This window comes from Anguilla rostrata, chromosome 10 (assembly GCF_018555375.3).
Source record: "Anguilla rostrata isolate EN2019 chromosome 10, ASM1855537v3, whole genome shotgun sequence".
NCBI classification, from domain to species: domain Eukaryota; kingdom Metazoa; phylum Chordata; class Actinopteri; order Anguilliformes; family Anguillidae; genus Anguilla; species Anguilla rostrata.
Window position 1 is genome coordinate 1086847 of NC_057942.1, and position 18734 is coordinate 1105580.

Here is an 18734-nt window from a genome sequence, read left to right on the forward strand (position 1 = left end):
GAAATGTCTCTGAGATACGACTGCCTCCTTTTTAGTGGCCCTGTCCACCTGCAGCTGACATTCATTACAGAGCTTCTCTTAATAAGTCAGTTCACAACACATCTCACCTTTATAGTGGCCAAGAGTTCCCATAAGCCATCAAGACCAAAATGGAAAGCGTTAGTGTTCTTAAACATTTATTGGTCATCTGACATTTACACTTATTACAGGATACCACAATAATCTTTACTAAAATATATTAATAGATCTGAGAGTATAAAGATGTCTAACAAAGAGGAAGGGGGGGGGGGGGGAAGAAATACACAGCGCTTCGTAAAACCCCTTTTTAAGACAGGTGAAGGTGTCCAAAGAGCTCTATACAACAGCATCATCAGAAAAGCATGTAGGCTGACCACCGATCTGCACTGCCCGCATCCTGCACCGCATCCGCTGCACCGCATCCGTCACTGCACCCGCATCCGCACTGCACCGATCCTGCACCCGCACTCCCGCATGCACCCCGCATCTGCACTGCACCCCGCATCCGCACTGCACCCGCATCCGCACTGCACCCGCATCCGCACCCGCATCGCATGCACCCCGCATCCGCACCCGCCGCATGCACCCGCATCCGCACTGCACCCCGTACTGCACCCGCATCCGCACTGCACCCCGCATCCGCACTGCACCCCGCATCCGCACTGCACCCGCATCCGCACTGCACCCCGCATCCGCACTGCACCCCGCATCCGCACTGCACCCCGCATCCGCACTGCACCCCGCATCCGCACCCCGCATCCGCACTGCACCCCGTACTGCACCCCGCACTGCCCGCATCCGCACTGCACCCGCACTGCACCCCGCACTGCACCCCGCGTCCGCACTGCACCCCGCATCCGCACTGCACCCCGTGTCTGTCTGCCCCATTGTGCTAACGGGTAAAAACCCTGGAGACACACGAAATAATCCACTCGATGAGTCCCAAGAGTGTGCGTGTGTGTGTGTGTGTGTGTGTGTGTGTGTGTGTGTGTGTGTGTGGTGTCTATCTGTGTGTGTGTGTGTGTGTGTGTGTGTGTGTGTCTATCTGTGTGTGTGTGTGTGTGAGCGTGTGTGTGCAGTAGACCCGGGTCAAATGATAATTTCAAATACTCTTAACTTTTTATATTCCTGTAGAAAGCTGACATTTTTAAAGAGTAATCTAAAAGAATAATATATTTCCCAATGTTCGAAATAAACGTATTCTTTCAAATGAATTGCACGTTTTGTTTGGTACAGTGTTTCACAAAAAATTCTCAGGGATCTGCCAGTGCTTTAGGCATTTCAAATATGTATTTGGCCGAGTTTACTGTACGTGAGAAAGATGTGAAGAACTCCAGGGCTGAGGGTAGTTGCTTTTCAAAGTGGTCCGCCAGTAGGCTTTTCTTACTGATATAGCAGACAATCACTGCACTTGCTAAAATTAGTGCTTCCAATCCTATAAAAAAGACACGTGTAGAATGACAGACATTTGGGGGAGCATCATCTGAAAAAACAATTAGGTAGTATGTGAGTCGACAAATATAGAAGGTCAGAAAACAAGAAGATCTGTGTCCCATATGTAACTGTGTGATACTATAGAAGGCAGGTAAATATGTCGCTCAGAGCAGAGAGCTGCATCACCAACACCCTGTATTCAGTGGGAAAAGGAGCAAACTCAACAGGTGATTCTGCATCGTGGGCACTGGGAGGCGGTCGCTATAGCAACACAGCGGCGAGCGCGCAGCAGTGCGTAACGCCTGGTCCGTACAAACAGAGGACACGACGCAGAACTGCGCCTGTCTGTCGGCGCCCAAATCCAGGGCCAGGGACGTTCGAGATGACGGTCACCGAGGGTCCGTGTTCCAGGGTTGATGAAGACGGGGCTGAATCGAGCGTCTTCATCCGCGGTGTTGCCTCCCAAACAGGTAAAAGCACATCCCTTATTTTAAGACCGAAACCATCAGGGACCAGGAAGCAGGGTCATTTAAAGGGGGGGGCGGGGGGATCTAGTAAAAAAAAAAAAAAAAGCAACACGCTTGAGTTCCAGATAGCATTTTATGCGACAGCTGAGAAACGGCTTCTCTTACAGTTTACACCTCGCCGCCCGTACGGTCTGATCAGGAAAAAGCGTTTGACGGACAGAGAGACACCGTGGCTCAGCTCTTAAGTTCAGGTTTGGAGAAATGACAGGAAGGGGGAGAGAACGAGACGGTGGATTGTCTGCCTCCTCTAACACACAGGGTCCCGTGTCTGTGGGACTGAAGTCATCACGGTGACCAGCCTGGCAACGGATGGTGGGCGGAGCCAGAGAAGAATCCCAGGCACAGATCCAACCAGTGCCTCCTGCCTGCAGGTGCCTTTTACCTGAACTGCAGATAGGCAAGGGATGGAGAGATTAAGGGATGGAGGGAGGGATAGAGGGAGGGACAAAAAAAAGTGTCATTTTCATAATACAAGTGCCCACTAGTTAAACCTGAAGGGTCTTCACAACAGTGCCATAAAAGCAGCAACAAGCCTGACAAACTGGTGTGATAATAAGCAGTGGCTAATGGGCTTCATTAAATTGCATTACTTTCCATCCAGAGCAACTTACATAATGTTTTTACACAGCATTTACGCTGCTTCCATTTATTTTACATTTACCAAAGCAATATCCAGCTTGCTCAGGGGTACAACAGCAGTGTCCTACCCGGGAATCGAACCTGCAACCTATAGGTTACAAGGCTAGTTCCTTACCCATGATACCACACTGCTGACAGGAGAGTGACCGGACCGACAGTACAGGTTGCGCCAGTGAGCACTGACTGGCCATTCAAAATAGATAAATGAAAATGAAGCAGAAAGCGTGTGAGTGATGATGTGTCCGCGGGCCCTTACGGCGCTTTTGGGAGGGACGCTGGGTTTCTGCGCGATGGCGGGCTTCTTCATGACGGGTGGCTTGGCCGGTTTTGGGGAGAGGGGCGGGGGGGTGCTGGGGAAGCCGTTGCCCTCGGCGACCTGGTCCAGGGGAACCCCCGCCAGCACGTAGTGCTTCCTCCTCAGCTCCCCCAAACGCACCCGCTCGCTCTCCAACAGCGTCTCCAGCTCCAGTACCTTCACCTGTAACCGCACGTATATACACACACACACACACACACACACAGGTATACACACACACGCACACACGCGCGCATGCACACAGAAGGAGAGTGAGATGGACAGAAGGGTGATGGAAGGATGAGCTCAGAGAAGACAGGAGAATCAGACCTGACCTGCGACTCCATCTCCTCTCTCTTCAGCTTGATCAGGGACAGGCCTGAGAAGTCCATGGTGCCTGGGGAGGGATACAGGAACGGCAGGTCAGAACCTCAAACCCAAACCCAAATCCAAACCCAAACCCAAACCCCAAACCCAAACCCAAACCAAAACCCAAACCCAAACCCAAACCCAAACCCAAACCACCAAACCCAAACCCAAACCCAAACCCAAACCCAAACCCAAACCCAAACCCAAATCCAAATTCAAACTCAAACCCTCCCTCCCTCCCTCCCTCCCTCCCTCAGCCCTGTGCTGCTCACTCTTCTCCTCCATCTGCTCCCTCCCGGTCCTGGTGGAGGCCACCACGTTGGCAGCCATCTCATTAACATGGCGGGAAGCCTGCTGCAGGGCAGAGAGCTTCAGACTGCCGCCGTCCGCCTTCACCTGGGGGGGGGGAGAGAGATTAATAAAGGGCAGAGAGCTTCAGACTGCCGCCGTCCGCCTTCACCTGGGGGGGAGAGAGATTAATAAAGGGCAGAGAGCTTCAGACTGCCGCCGTCCGCCTTCACCTGGGGGGAACGAGAGAGAATAAATAAAGGGAGGAGAAATGAAGACTGTTTCTCTGTAGGAAACGCTTTATGCCATCTAATCTGCACCAGTGTTGGTGCACACAGCTGATTGGTTAATTAGTTAACTGAGCCCTAAGAGCAAGTGGTGGAAACAAAGACCTGCAGAGAGAGAGGGAGAGAGAAAGAGGCAGAAGAGAGAGAGAGAGAGAGAGGAGAGAGAGAGAGGGAGGGAAAGAGAGAGAGAGACGGCAGACGGAGGGAGGGAGAGAGAGAGAGGAGGCAGATGGAGAGAGGGAGGGAGAGAGAGAGGAGGCAGAGGGAGGGAGGGAGGGAGAGAGAGAGAGGGCAGAGGGAGGGAGGGAGAGAGGGAGGGAGGGAGGAAGGGCTGATACTCACCTTTGAGGCAGCGACCAGCTGAGCAGTGCTGGCGGCAATCTCGTGGGAGCAGACGATCAGCTCCTCGTACTTCCCCGTGTGCAGAACCACCTTATCAGCCGACTCGCTGCAGGAGAGCCGCTGCCATGGTTACCACTCTGGAGCACACCCTCTCACAGTGTGACATCACAGGTTCTATCACTGCCACCTATAGCCCAATACCGCCTCAGGAGCCAGACCTGGCTCAAATAATGATGTCAAATGCTACAACCCTTTAGAAACCAGTAACAATCCTGTAGACTACTGACCATTTCAAAAGTTTTATATGTATAAAGTTTTTAATGTGTGTTAAATATGTGTATTTAATCCATCTGGGCTGCCGTGACGGTGCTGCTGGTCTGTACTGGTCTGTACTGGTCCGTACTCACACCAGCTGAGTGGCTCCCCACCCCACTGCCTTCGACGCGGAGATCAGACCCTCGGTCCAGCGCGAGTTCCGCGCGTAGAACTCCTTCACTGTCGCTGCGCCCTGGGGAACAGGTCCATGATGGTCAGAGGAGAGAGAGAGATCTGCAATGGGAATCTGCAGTTTGTGAGATTGGGTTCCACTAAAAATCCTGCAACCTGATTGGCTCCAGCAAGGATGTGCGGGTTAGGGCGCTGTATAAACAGACTGACTGGCTGAATGGGTCTGTGTGTCTGTGAGCCTGTGGGTCTGTGGGTCTGTGAGCCTGTGGGTCTGTGCGTCTGTGCGTCTGTGTTCTCTGTAAGAAACTCTTCCGACTCACCCTCCCGCCCTCCACGATCTCCCTCTGCAGGGCAGTGGAGGCCAGCACCAGCATGTGAATGGCCTTCATCAGGTCTGTGCAGCAATTCAGGATTCTGGAAGAAAAACAAAAATATAAAAGGAATTGTGAGAGAACCTGCTTTTCCCTCCTGCATATTAAACATGGCCTGGCCCTGGAGGAGCTCATGTCTGCACTGGCCTGACCCCGTACTGACCTCTCGCTGACCTCTAGTTTGACCCCGGTAGTGTCCGTCCTCGCCTTGTTCATCATGTCCTGTCGAAAAACGCGGAACGTTTCAGAAACCTGGATCAACGCTCAGCCCAGTCCCCCACACAAAAAAACCACATTAACCAGAATGCCCTCCTCACTGCCTTTCATCATTAGAGCCACCTGATACAGAACAGCCAATGGGGAGCTCATCGCTAAAGCCCCGCCCCCCCACCCGCCACTCACGTCGATCCGGCGCACGGCCTCTTCAATGGCCGCCGCCGTGGCCGCCATCTCCTTGTCCACCAGGTCGCCCAGCTCGTCCTGGCGGATGTCCGAGCCCTTGGGCCTCAGCTCCTGAACGGGGCACAGACAGAGGGGTCAGTGCCCTGTCAGTGCTGCTGAAGAGACACTTGCCATGCTCCCCAGGAAGTGAGGCAGTAAATGACGGTCAGTAATAACGTGACCTGATACGCTGGTGCAGACCCCAGGTGGCTCACTGTCGAGCTCAGGACTGCTGCCGGCGCGGCTGGCGGACGGACTGGCCCCCTGCAGGGTGCTCTTGGCCTTCAGCTCCGCCAGGAACCTCAGGCTCTGGGACGCACAGCTTCTGCAGCTCTCCGTCAGCCCTGGGGGAGCAGAGAGCATGCTGGGTAAGATCACGCGTACACGCAGCCACTGCCGCGGAGAACACAGAGCGGGGACACTCAAATCCAGCCCTGCTGCTCTGCACTCCACACCCCCTACCCAGGGACCTGCGGCACCAGGGGAGTGGGCTCTCCGGCCAACCAGACACAATCAATCAATTACCTATCAGCCACTAAGGAAAACCAGCAGCACTACTGGCCTCTAGGGCAGATTTGAGCGTGTAGGATACAGATAATTGCATACCGCGTTAGATTTTAAACTTTTCCCTGTGTGGAAACTGGTCTTTGGTTTTAGGTTGCGTTAGGTGTCTTTGTTTTTAGATTGTTTGATTCTTAGAATTGATAGATTGCGATTATTGCACTATCACAAACTGTTAACCTGTAATCAGTGCGTTATTCGACTCAGCTTTTCAGCTGCTAATTAGGTACATTCGGAGCGACGCTAGCGTCGCTCCCTCCTAGTTTATGAGCCAGTTCCCCATTCCAGTCTGTGCTCTCCCCTCAGAAGGCGCTTCCAGCGACGTGGCCCCCCCGACAACGGAACCCTCTAACCTCTGCTACCCCCCGCTGACCCCTGTGAGAACTTCACGGTCACAGGGGGACTATGGAACTGCCAGTCTGCTACGCGCAAGGCAGACTTCATTTCTGCCTATGCCTCCCTCCAATCCCTGCAGTTCCTTGCCCTCACAGAGACCTGGATCACACCAGACAACTCTGCCACTCCTGCTGCCCTCTCATCCTCCTACTCCTTCTCCCACACCCCCGGCGATCTGGCCGTGGTGGTGGTACTGGTCTACTGATCTCCCCACCTGGAAATTCTCTGTTCTCCCCCTCCCTGACCTGTCCATATCCACTTTTGAATTCCATCCTGTCTCTATCACCTACCCTGCTAACCTTTATATTATTGTTATTTATCGCCCCCGGGCCCCTGGGAAGCTTCCTGGATGAGCTAGACACCCTGCTCAGCTCCTTCCCTGAGGACGGCACCCCGCTGATCCTCCTCGGAGATTTTAACATCCACCTAGAAGCCTCCCAGTCTGCTGCCTTCCTACCACTACTTCACTCCTTTGACCTCTCCCTACAACACTCTCCTCCAACCCACAAGGCAGGCAACCTCCTAGACCTGATCTTCCTGAGGACCTGCTCCAGCTCCAATCTTACGGTTACCCCCTGCATACGTCTGACCATCATTTCATCTCCTTCTCCCTCCCCCTCTCTCCACACCCTCCCTCTCCCCCTCCCATCCCCACTGTCACTGTCCGCGTAACCTCCGCTCCCTATCACCCTCTTCTCTTGCTCACAGAGTGACTGCCTCCCTCCCCACTCTTCAATCATTTTCCAAGCTCCCCACTAACTCTGCATCCTCCACCCTGACGTCATCTCTCTCCTCAGCACTCGACTCCCTATGCCCCTTCGTCCCTAGGCCATCACGTTCATCCCCTCCCAGTCCATGGATGTCTGACATCCTGCGCACCTCCAGGGCCACCCTCCGCGCTGCTGAGAGGAAGTGGGCCAAATCCAGGGACCCATCTGACCCATCAGCCTATCAGTCTCTCCTGAAAGAGTTCTCTTCTTCTGTCACTGCCGCTAAGGCAAAATTCTACCAAACCAAAATTCATAACTCCATTTCTAACCCTCGTCAACTTTTCTCTATTTTCTCTTCTCTCCTCAGCGTGCCACCTCCTCCACCCCAATCTTCCTTCACTGCAGATGACTTTGCAGCATTCTTTGACGAAAAGATTGCAGACATCCGCACCTCCTTTGCCCCCTCTGCGTCCTCCGCCCCCTCTGCGTCCTCCGCCCCCTCTGCGTCCTCCGCCCCCTCTGCGTCCTCCGCCCCCTCTGCGTCCTCCGCCCCCTCTGCGTCCTCCGCCCCCTGTTTCTCCACATTTTCTCTCCTCTCAGACACTGAAGTCTCCCAGCTTCTGCTCACCCACCGCCCTACCACCTGCGCCCTCGACCCTATCCCCTCATCTCTCCTTCAAGCAATCACACCAGACATCCTCCCTTTTGTCGCCTCCCTCGTGAACTCATCCCTATCTTCTGGATGTTTCCCTCATCCTTCAAGAAGGCCCACATCACCCCGCTGCTGAAGAAACCCACACTAGATCCTTCAGTCATTCAGAACTACCGCCCGGTATCTCTCCTCCCTTTCCTATCAAAAACACTCGAACGTGCTGCATCTAACCAGCTCTCTGCTTATTTCTCTGAGAACAACCTGCTTGATCCCCACCAGTCTGGCTTCAGGCCTGGCCACTCGACTGAGACTGCACTCCTCTCGGTCAGTGAGTCACTCCATGCCGCACGAGCAGCCTCCCTCTCCTCTGTCCTGATTCTCCTAGACCTCTCCGCTGCATTTGACACTGTGGACCACTCTACCCTCCTGTCCTCCCTGGCAGCAACAGGGATCCGCGGCACAGTCCTTGACTGGATTGAGTCCTACCTCTCTGACCGCTCCTTCCAGGTTGCCTGGGCGGGTAAGGTATCACCACCCCGTCCCCTCACCACCGGAGTTCCCCAGGCTCAGTCCTTGGTCCCCTTCTCTTCTCCATGTACACCAGATCCCTTGGCCCTGTAATATCTGCCCATGGCTTGTCCTATCATTCCTATGCCGACGACACGCAACTCTTTCTCTCCTTCTCCCCATCGGACACACAGGTCCCCGCCCGCATCTCCGCTTGCCTGAGGGACGTACAGAGCTGGATGGACAATCACCACCTGAAGCTCAACCCGGGAAAGACGGAGCTAATCTTTATTCCTGCTCTATCCTCTCCCCTCCTCGACTTTTCCATTTCCTTAGGGGACACCGTAGTGACATCATCACCCTGCGCCAAGAATCTCGGAGTGATGATGGACAACAGGCTGTCCCTCTCCAACAACATTGCAGCAGTAACCCGGGCATGCAGATTTTTCCTATACAACATCCGCAGAATCCGCCCCTTTCTCACCACCTACTCAACCCAGCTCCTGGTCCAAGCAATGGTTCTATCCCGCCTGGACTACTGCAACTCTCTTCTGGCTGGACTACCGGCATCTGCCACCAGACCCCTGCAGCTCATTCAGAATGCTGCGGCTCGTCTGGTCTTCAACCTACCCAGACACTCCCACGTAACTCCCCTGCTCACTACCCTCCACTGGCTGCCTGTTATAGCTCGCATCAAATTCAAAACATTGGTTCTAGCATACCAGGCAGTCAAGGGATCAGCCCCAGCATACCTTCAAAGATATTCAAACCCTACATGCCAGCCAGATCCCTCCGTTCTGCTACCTCAGGACGCCTAGCACCTCCCCTCTTCGCACCTGCACTTCCAGAACACGTCTCCTCTCTGTTCTGGCCCCACGATGGTGGAATGACCTCCCTGTGGAGGTCAGAACAGCTGAGACTGTGACCCATTTCAAACGACGACTGAAGACCCACCTCTTCAGGCTGCACCTCTCCCCATCCCTTCCCCCCTGTAAATGACTAAACTTAGGGTTGTAACTAGGCAGCTGTTTAATAGGTGACTTAGTTGATGCGCCAGTCTTAACGACTACTTGTATCTTTATTTATTTTTATTTTTCCATAGATTGCGTTGTTGCCGTTCTCGTTGTTAGTGTTAATCAGTTTAACCACCAGGGTCCAGGTTGAACTATGCGGTTGTTCCCTGTACTTGGACCGGTACTTCTCTCTAGGGGTTTCGTCATACTTGTTCCTGGTTATGGTTATACACTTTGTTGTACGTCGCTCTGGATAAGAGCGTCTGCCAAATGCCTGTAATGTAATGTAATGTAATGTAATATAGAGTACAGGTGTAGAAGGGGGCTGAAGTGAGTTTGGGTTGGGGGGGGTGGGGGGTTAGGGGGCTAGGGGGCGGGGACTCACGGTCGGCGTGGTCAGTGGGTGCCATGTGCGCTGTGGCACTGCCGTTGACGATGGTGTCGGAGGCCAAGTGGGAGAACTGGGTGAGGGCTCGCAGCAACCCGCTGGCATCTGAAAGGACACGGGGAGGAAGGCACCTTACACAGGTTAACCCCTGTGAGCAGACCAGGCTTTTTAGAATGTTTTTAATTTTTCAAAGTTCTAAGTCAGTGTTCTAGAACTCTGTTGCTTTTAGTTGCCAGCAGTGATTGTGACATCAGCATTAGAACGTTCAGATAAGGAAATTCTAATCACACCACATAAAGAGTTAAAGAGTCAGCATGCTCTGATACCAATCGTAAAATGAAGCTTAAGCTTAAGATTTTATGGGTTAGGTTTTGGATTAAGGCCTGTGCTGGTCTATAATAACCCAGTGCTCAGTATTCCAGGGTTCATATTTTCTACCACCAGGGGGCAGAGGCATGACAGCACAGACAGCGTCTTCTCTGTTCAAACACAGTGCGCTCAGTCCAACTGCAGGCTAACAAAAGCGCAGTGTACCTCCCATGTTCCTCAGGTAGTCTGCGTGGCCCTGCTGCACTTTATCAATGGAGCCCAGTGTAGCCTCGGCTCGATTTACCAGATAATCTGAGAGAGAGAGGGGGAGAGAGGGAGGGAGAGAGACAGAGAGAGAGGAGTGAGAGACAGAGGGAGAAAGAGAGAGGGAGGGAGAAAGAGAGAGAGAGGGTGGAGTACAGAAAGATGAAAATTTGTTAAAATAGCAATTCCTCAACCTGTTTTTTCCAGTTTAAAATAAATGTGTTAACACATCTATAATTACTACAAGAGTTAAAAAAAAAAAAATTACTAATTGACATGAGCAGCCATCTCTGAGGCCCAGATAACTGAAAAGCAGAAGGGAGTACCTGGAGGGAGGAGTTACCTGGGGGAGGGGTTACCTGGAGGGAGGAGTTACCTGGGGGAGGAGTTACCTGGAGGGAGGGGTTATCTGGGGGAGGAGTTACCTGGAGGGAGGGGTTACCTGGGGGATGAGTTACCTGGGGGAGGGGTTACCTGGGGAGCTGGTGCAGCGTATGTGCAGCGGGTCGTCCAGCTTGGCCGCGGCGTCCTGTATGATGCTCTCCGCCTCGGCCACCGTACCCTGCAGCAGGACAAACTGCTCTTCCAGAAGCTTCTGCTGCAGCTGCTCCTCACGGCTCAGCTGTACAAACCCAAACACAGTCACTCTGTCAGCAAGGACACGATCACACACACTATGAGCAAGGACACGATCACACACACTATGAGCAAGGACACGATGACACACACTGTGAGCAAGGACACAATCACACACACTATGAGCTAGGACATGAACACACTATGAGACACAATCACAATTCAGTAGAGCAATTCAGTAGCAGGGTCTGTGATTCAGTAGGAGGATCTGTGGATCAGTAGTAGTGTCTGGGTCCTTCTGTGATTGTGTCTGTGACTGGGTCTCTCTGTGACTAGGTCTGTCTGTGATTGTGTCTGTGACTGGGTCTGTCTGTGCCTGTGTCTGTGACTGGGTCTGTCTGTGACTGGGTCCGTGCCTGTGTCTGTGACTGGGTCTGTCTGTGCCTGTGTCTGTGCCTGGGTCTGTGCTGGTGCACCCGGTGGCTCACCTTCTCCTGCAGCTTGCCCTGCAGCTCGCCCAGCTCCCTGGCACTGCGCTCTCTCTCCTGCTGCAGGGACGTCTGCTGCAGCTGCGCAGTCTGCTGCATGGAGGCCAGCTGCGCCTCCCGCTCGCCCGCCAGCCGCGCCAGCGCCTCCTTCTCCTCCTGCAGCGCCGCCAGCGAGCCGCTCAGCTGCTCCCCCTCCTGCAGCGATTTGCATGCTGGGAAAATGGCCACTTTGCATGTGCGCTTTGCATAGACAGGCAATATGTGGCTGCAGCTCACTCAGCATGGGGGCGGGGCCAGCAGCTTCCCTGTCCCACTGGGGGGGGGTGGGGAGTGACTCGCGCGCCCTTCAAATGTCACTCAAAAATCGGCTCAGTGGTAGGGAAGCTGGGGTACGTGCTTTGAATCTCAAATTTTGTGGGTTTAACTCCCCCCCCCATTCAAGCAGAGACAGGTTGAAGAAACACTTGAAATACTGTAGCTATTTATAGGCAGGTAGAATGTGCCACTGTACCCTTGAACAGGTACTTAAACTGAAAATGCCTGGTCTACAGGTGTTCTTTAACTGCTGTGGCTCTGCTCTGTGCAAGGGCCAGTGTTTGGACTGCGCCAGCACCCTCGCCAGGCTCCCTCCGCTCTCCTCTCCTCCAGCTCCTGCTTCAGTCTGTCCATCTCAAACTTCTGCTCCTCCAGCTGCAGGGTCAGGGGGAGGAGCATTTTTATTTTAATTTACTCATTTTCGAGGGCCACGAGGTTACAGCACAATGAGAGTAACAGCCATGAACGGAAAGAGGCTGAACGAACCCACAGGTGAGCAGTATGACAGCAGCTTGCAGTAAAATGGGCCGATGACCCCGGGGTGACCCCACGGTGACCTCGGAGTGACCCCAGGGCTGATGGTGGGACAGGTCCGGGGTCGGAGGACTGACTCACCTTCATGTCGGCCTCCTGCTGGACGCGGTCGACCTCGAAGGCCAGCTGCTGCTTGGTCCGGGCGACTTCCTCCTGGGTCTGCTGGCTGGCAGACAGCATCTTCACCGTGTCTGCGCTCTGCAACACACACACATATTTTAGCGCACACTGACGCAACTAAAGAGTGTACCTTTCAGGGTTTCTCACTGTTGAAGAGTCTTTCACAGGCGGAAAGTCACCCACCAAAAGTCAAGATATGAATAAATAATCATTCTCTCATTGGCACACACACGCGCACACACAGATAGACACACGCGCACACACACACACACACACGCACGCGCACACACACACGCACACGCACACGCACACGCACACGCACACGCACACAGACACACGCACACGCGCACACGCACACACATGCGCACACACACACACAGACACACGCACACACACACGCACACGCACACACACAGATACACACACACGCGCACACGCACACGCACACACGCACGCACGCGCAGAGTAGCACACGCGCACACACACACACACACACACACACGCACAGAGTAGCACACACACACATGCGCACACGCACAGAGTAGCGCACGCGCGGGGTTGGCGGGAGTGGAAGTACCTTGCGCAGCAGTTCGGCGTGGCTGCTGACCAGCTCGGCGTGCTTCTCCTTTAGTTTGTTGTAGCGCAGCTCAGTGGCCTGGGCTCTCTCTGCACGTGGGGGGGGGGGGGGGGGGTAAGGGGGGGTTAGTAACCAGCGGATCCCTCAGTTACATCACTAAGGACAAACACCCAGACACTAACAGCAGCTCTACTGCCAGGCCCTGCTACCAGCGACAATGCCTACCTGGTAATAACATGTACCCGAGCCTGTATCTCCAAATGCTGCAGAGATGTGACAGTTAGGGTGTCAGTGCTGGTCTCTGTGACTCTGCCTGGCTGTGCTAATGTCTGTCTGTGCTGTAGTCAGTGCAGTTCATGAGAGTTAGCGTCAGTGCAGTTCATGAGAGTTAGCGTCAGTGCAGTTCATGAGAGTTAGCGTCAGTGCAGTTCATGAGAGTTAGCGTCAATGCAGTTCATGAGAGTTAGCGTCAATGCAGTTCATGAGAGTTAGCGTCAATGCAGTTCATGAGAGTTAGCGTCAATGCAGTTCATGAGAGTTAGCGCAGTTCTGGTATGCTGTTAAGGTTCACAGGTGCTCGTGTATGATTAATAATCATCTCCATGTAGACGACGACGAACGCCCAGTGACTGTACAGCGGCTTAGTGTCAGTGCTGGTAGTTAGGCAGTGGAGTATGCGCGTAGTGTCGTGCTGTGTACTGCGTGTTAGTGTCAGTTTGTGTAGTAGCGTCAGTGCTGGCTTATGCGTGTTAGTGTCAGTGCTGTGTATGTTAGTGTCAGTGCTGTGTATGCGTGTTAGCGTCAGTGCTGTGTATGCGTGTTAGTGTCAGTGCTGTGTATGTTAGTGTCAGTGCTGTGTATGCGTGTTAGTGTCAGTGCTGTGTATGCGTGTTAGTGTCAGTGCTGTGTATGTTAGCGTCAGTGCTGTGTATGCGTGTTAGCGTTAGCGCTGTGTGGTGTGCTAGCGCGTGGCGTGCTCACTCTCGGCCTCGGTGAAGGTGGCCTGCAGGTTCTGGTGCTCGGCGCTGTGCTCCCTCAGGGCCTCCAGCTCCATGCGCAGCTGCTCGTTCTCCACCAGGGCGCGCTGTTTCTGCACCCGCTGGTCCTCCAACTCCGCCTCCAGGCTGTTTATCTGGGACTTCAGCTGAGTGATGTAGCGCTGGGCCTGGCCAGGAGGAGGCGATAGCGAGCAGTGAGGAGACAAACCCCAAAAGCGCTGACCAATCAGGATGGGAAGCTAAGAGATGCTAACACCACAACTGATCCAGCAGAGTGGTCTCTAGTTGGCTTAGGGGCAGCCAACTAAGGTTTAACAGCAACCAGTCAGGGACGTCCAGCACAGTCATGCGCACACACACACACGCACGCAGGCACACACACACACACACCACCGCAGGCACGCACACACACACACACACACACACACACACGCACGTGCGCACACACACACACACACACACACTCACGCATACACACACACAGTGTGACGGTGACTACCAGTGCCCACCCCCGTCTTCAATTCCAAACCCACTTGCCAGATTCCACACCCCCAGACGCCTGTTTATCAAGACCAGCCCAATCCCACAGGGCACATACCATCCCCCTCCCCAACCCCCCCACTCCTAACGCCAAAACAACTAAACACCCACAGAACAGCCAATTCATTTCAGTTCAGCCATTCAGGAAATTAACTCATATTCAATTGACTGAAAAATGCCTGCAACACACAACAGGTTTTTTTTTCCAGTTCGCTAATTGAATTTCAGCATATTTCCTTCAGCGACTGAATTGAAAGGGAATTTATTGCAGCCCTGCTACATATTTCATGAAACTAAGTAACAGCATTACAGTGCTGAGACACATGAAACCTTCCAAGGTCCTTTGTAACCAAACTCCGATGCAAAATACAGACTCCTGTGCAGTTTCACTGGGAGAACCAGGGGTTCCCAACTCTCTTCCTGGAGATCTACTGTTTTGTTGGTTATCATTTCAACCCTAGCTTGGCACAACTGACTGTACTAATTAGCAGCTCAATGAGATCTCTAGCTGTTGAATGAGGTGTGGTTTGTTATGGTTGACATGAAAATCCACAGGACGGTAGATCTCCAGGAACAAGGCTGGGAACCACTGGTATAAACAGTAGACCAAATACAATAACTTATTAATAAATAATATAACTTCAGATTCTACCAAAAATCTGTTTTGTATGTAAAACTGTCAATAATCTACAATAATTATACTGGTTTCTACAGGATATTTGAAGCATATCTCAAATAAGGCATGTACCCTGGAGTGGCCCCCAACGGCCCTTAAAATGCAGGGTTTCCCAGCGTCCGTACCTCAGCTTTGATCCTCTCCAGTTCGGCCCTCAGGAGGTCCATCTCCCTCTTCATGCTGTCTATCTGGACGTCCCTGTGGACCGGCCAACACACCCAGCGGGGTCAGTGACCTTCAACCACCTTCAGTGACCTTCAACCACCTTCAGCGACCTTCAACCACTTTCAGCGACCTTCAACCACTTTCAGTGACCTTCAACCATCTTCAGCTTACACAAAAATGTCCACCACAGTGAAAACAAGGTCCTCTTTCAGAGCAGATGCATCTTACAGCTACTTTGGCCAGCTCGCGTTTTATATATTTATATTTTATATTAAAGCGGAGCAGTCTTTACCTTTCATCGAATCCACCGTTGGGAGGCCCAAAGGTCTGATCAAATATGTCAAACTGCCAAAATCAGAGGAGAAACATTACATGTAATTACAGAGAACAGGCTGGACACTGGTGTCATGGCAACAGGCAACCTTTCTCAGCTCCAAAGCTCCAGCCATCGGAGGACGCGAGGGAAGGACGCGAGGGAAGGACGCGAGGACATCGAGGAAATGTGTATTAGGCAAATGGAACATCCGTGCTCTATCAAGCATAAATTTGAAGCCATGTTAATTACAGACATGGCAGATGGGGAGGGGGGTGGATCCACAGATCGATCATTCATACGTCACGCATCCCGATCAGAAGACTTCCGCAAAGGCGATCTATTTCCAAGTCAGGCGAGGACCAAGAGGTCGAGGACGGATGAAACAACTGACTGGAACGAGCCCACCTCCTGCGAGGGGGGCGGTCCCTGTCATGCCGTTGCTGTGACGACGCGTCGTTACCTGCGGCTGCACCTGCAGGCTGGGCTGCGTGACCTCGCTGACCTCGATCAGCGGCTCTGGGTCGTCGTCGTCGGGGGGCTCCTCCTCCTCGACAACCACCACCGGCTTCACGTGCTCGGCCAGCGCCGACGCCTGCAGGAAGTTGGGCGGAGCCTGCGGGGGCGTGGCCGACGGGAAGGAGAGCAGCGATGGGTGGAATTACGATGAGAAGAAAAAGGGGGGAAAAGAGGAGGAGGAGGAGAGGACATGAGAAAGAAAAGGAGAAGAATAATGGATTTGATTATGTGACCTTTTCAAAGACGCTTTACACAGCTAGACATCCACAAATAAACTAATGCAATACAGAGGAGACACAATACAAAGAGACAACATCAATATACCACACTAAATAAACAGCATTAATAAACAAACAAACATTTGCTTTAAAAGCAAAGATGTTGCTCTCAGGTCACATGACTATAGCTTACATACACCCCCACCCACCCCACCCATATTTTATCCTGCAGAGGCTCCACCCCCGGCACAATCTCCCTGCAAATACATTCCTTTCTGCTCCACACAATGCCACAGGGACCACACCGTTGGCAAACAGGGCGATGGCGTCTCTTACGTCAGGCAGCTGGGGGATCTGAATGAGCCGTTTAAAGAACAGCATGTCCCTGGATCTGTTCAGGAAGTTCTTCAGGCTGGAAAGGAGCACAGAATGATGGCATAAAATGTCTGCCTCATCATCTGAAGTACAAAATGGAAATTAATTCACTGAATATCTGCAGACTTCACTTCCAGTAAATCCTACTGATAAATTCTGTTGATGGCTCTTCAAATATAAAATGGAGATATGGAGAGGGGGGGAGCAAAAATGAAAAATTTTTAAGAAAAGTTTTAATAATGTTTTATTTAAATTAAATTAATTCAACAGAGTGAACAAGGACCAATGGCATAAAACAGTCATTTTGAATCTTTTTCTGAACACAAAAGGGTTTCAATGTCATAACGTTTGGGTACATGATGTTCAAACACAGTTCCCCATCTCCTCCTGCAGCAGGTCCAGTCTAAAGTGGAATTATGGAGTACATTTCACAGCACTATGCAAAACACAATTAAGAAAACATAAAACTACCCTTTATGTGTTGTTTATTCGAGTTCAGTAACAATCAAATCACTGGAGCGTCTCTGGTTGTCTGTAAATTCAAAATGGCCGCCTGTCACTAGACACTTGGAAGCGACCCATGTCTGTGGCTGTGCTGGAGAGAACCTTCTCCGTGTTCTTAGAAGAAACGCAGCAGTTGAGGAAATCTGGATCGCATCACAAATTAAAGTGGGCCAGTTTCAGTGGACCAATAAATATTTTAGTGTGTAAACTGGTCCCTCGGTCATTTAAGGTTAGTTAACTCAACCTCCTCCCGTCTCAGTGTTACAGTCGCCTCCTTCGCTCTCAGGCCCACACTGATCTGATGTGCTGTGATGCGATGTGATGTGATTGGTTGGGGAGTATTGCTGATGGAAAGCTGAGAGGGTTGATTGGTCAGGCTGAGGGCACATGGGTATGAACCTGGCAGGTGAGGCTTCCTCTCACAGAAGCTCTGGGAGCTGGAGAGGATGAAAGGGATCTCACTGCCCTCCCGCCCCCGTGGGGGGGGGGGGGGATCTCAGGTAAACCTGCAGCCCTGTTCACCTTACCTGTGGAACTGCTCGTGGAACCGCTCTCTGTGGCCCTGGAGAGTCTCCACTGGCAAACCTGCAACCCACAGCACAAGCCAGCGCTGGCTCCCTCACACAGGTAAAAACACACCTGCCATATGCTCAACAACAACAAACACACAACAGGACATTCAAAAGGAGAAATGCTAAATACATATGGGCAGAGCACACTGGGGATGTGGGCAGGGCCATGCTGAGGATGTGGGCGTGGCCACTCACAGGCGTGCAGTTTGAAGAGCAGCTGGACGGTGAAGTGGTAGAGCTGGCTGCAGTCCTGGATGACCTGGATGAGGGGGGCCAGGCGGCACTGGCCCGACGTGGTGGTGGAGATGGCGATGGAGGTGTTGAGCTGCCGGATCACTGAGAGGAGCAAACGCAGCGATAGCGTTAGCATCAAACCACAGGGTACAGAGATACAGCCCCTCACCATACACACACACATTTATACAAAACCACAGGGTACAGAGGTCCAGTCCCTCACCATACACACACACATTTATACAAAACCACAGGGTACAGAGGTCCAGTCCCTCACCATACACACACACATTTATACAAAACCACAGGGTACAGAGGTCCAGTCCCTCACCATACACACACACATTTATACAAAACCACAGGGTACAGAGCTCCAGTCCCTCACCATACACACACACATTTATACAAAACCACAGGGTACAGAGATACAGCCCCTCACCATACACACACACATTTATACAAAACCACAGGGTACAGAGATACAGCCCATCACCATACACACACACATTTATACAAAACCACAGGATACAGAGATCCAGTCCCTCACCATACACACACACACATTTATACAAAACCACAGGGTACAGAGGTCCAGTCCCTCACCATACACACACACATTTATACAAAACCACAGGGTACAGAGGTCCAGTCCCTCACCATACACACACACATTTATACAAAACCACAGGGTACAGAGGTCCAGTCCCTCACCATACACACACACATTTATACAAAACCACAGGGTACAGAGG

General features: G+C 52.4%; 1 protein-coding gene across 1 annotated transcript in view; it reads right to left on the reverse strand.

Moving 5' to 3' along the window:
• Positions 1-159: 159 nt before the first annotated feature.
• hip1rb (huntingtin interacting protein 1 related b) overlaps positions 160-18734 on the reverse strand; it is a 36061-nt gene continuing 17486 nt past the window's right edge. The window contains exons 8-34 of the mRNA XM_064353312.1: positions 17944-18084; positions 17704-17761; positions 16634-16709; positions 16024-16176; positions 15540-15592; positions 15208-15280; positions 13850-14033; positions 12869-12957; positions 12253-12369; positions 11934-12012; positions 11323-11534; positions 10733-10880; positions 10220-10306; positions 9683-9790; positions 5692-5802; positions 5623-5648; positions 5420-5530; positions 5181-5239; positions 4967-5060; positions 4607-4707; positions 4200-4305; positions 3555-3678; positions 3249-3310; positions 2875-3096; positions 839-2366; positions 622-794; positions 160-387 (exon numbers count right to left, since the gene is read on the reverse strand). Of these exons, the coding sequence (XP_064209382.1) occupies positions 2358-2366; positions 2875-3096; positions 3249-3310; positions 3555-3678; positions 4200-4305; positions 4607-4707; positions 4967-5060; positions 5181-5239; positions 5420-5530; positions 5623-5648; positions 5692-5802; positions 9683-9790; positions 10220-10306; positions 10733-10880; positions 11323-11534; positions 11934-12012; positions 12253-12369; positions 12869-12957; positions 13850-14033; positions 15208-15280; positions 15540-15592; positions 16024-16176; positions 16634-16709; positions 17704-17761; positions 17944-18084 (2603 nt within the window). The 3' untranslated portion in view covers positions 160-387; positions 622-794; positions 839-2357. The remainder of the gene's footprint in view (positions 388-621; positions 795-838; positions 2367-2874; positions 3097-3248; positions 3311-3554; positions 3679-4199; positions 4306-4606; positions 4708-4966; positions 5061-5180; positions 5240-5419; positions 5531-5622; positions 5649-5691; positions 5803-9682; positions 9791-10219; positions 10307-10732; positions 10881-11322; positions 11535-11933; positions 12013-12252; positions 12370-12868; positions 12958-13849; positions 14034-15207; positions 15281-15539; positions 15593-16023; positions 16177-16633; positions 16710-17703; positions 17762-17943; positions 18085-18734) is intronic.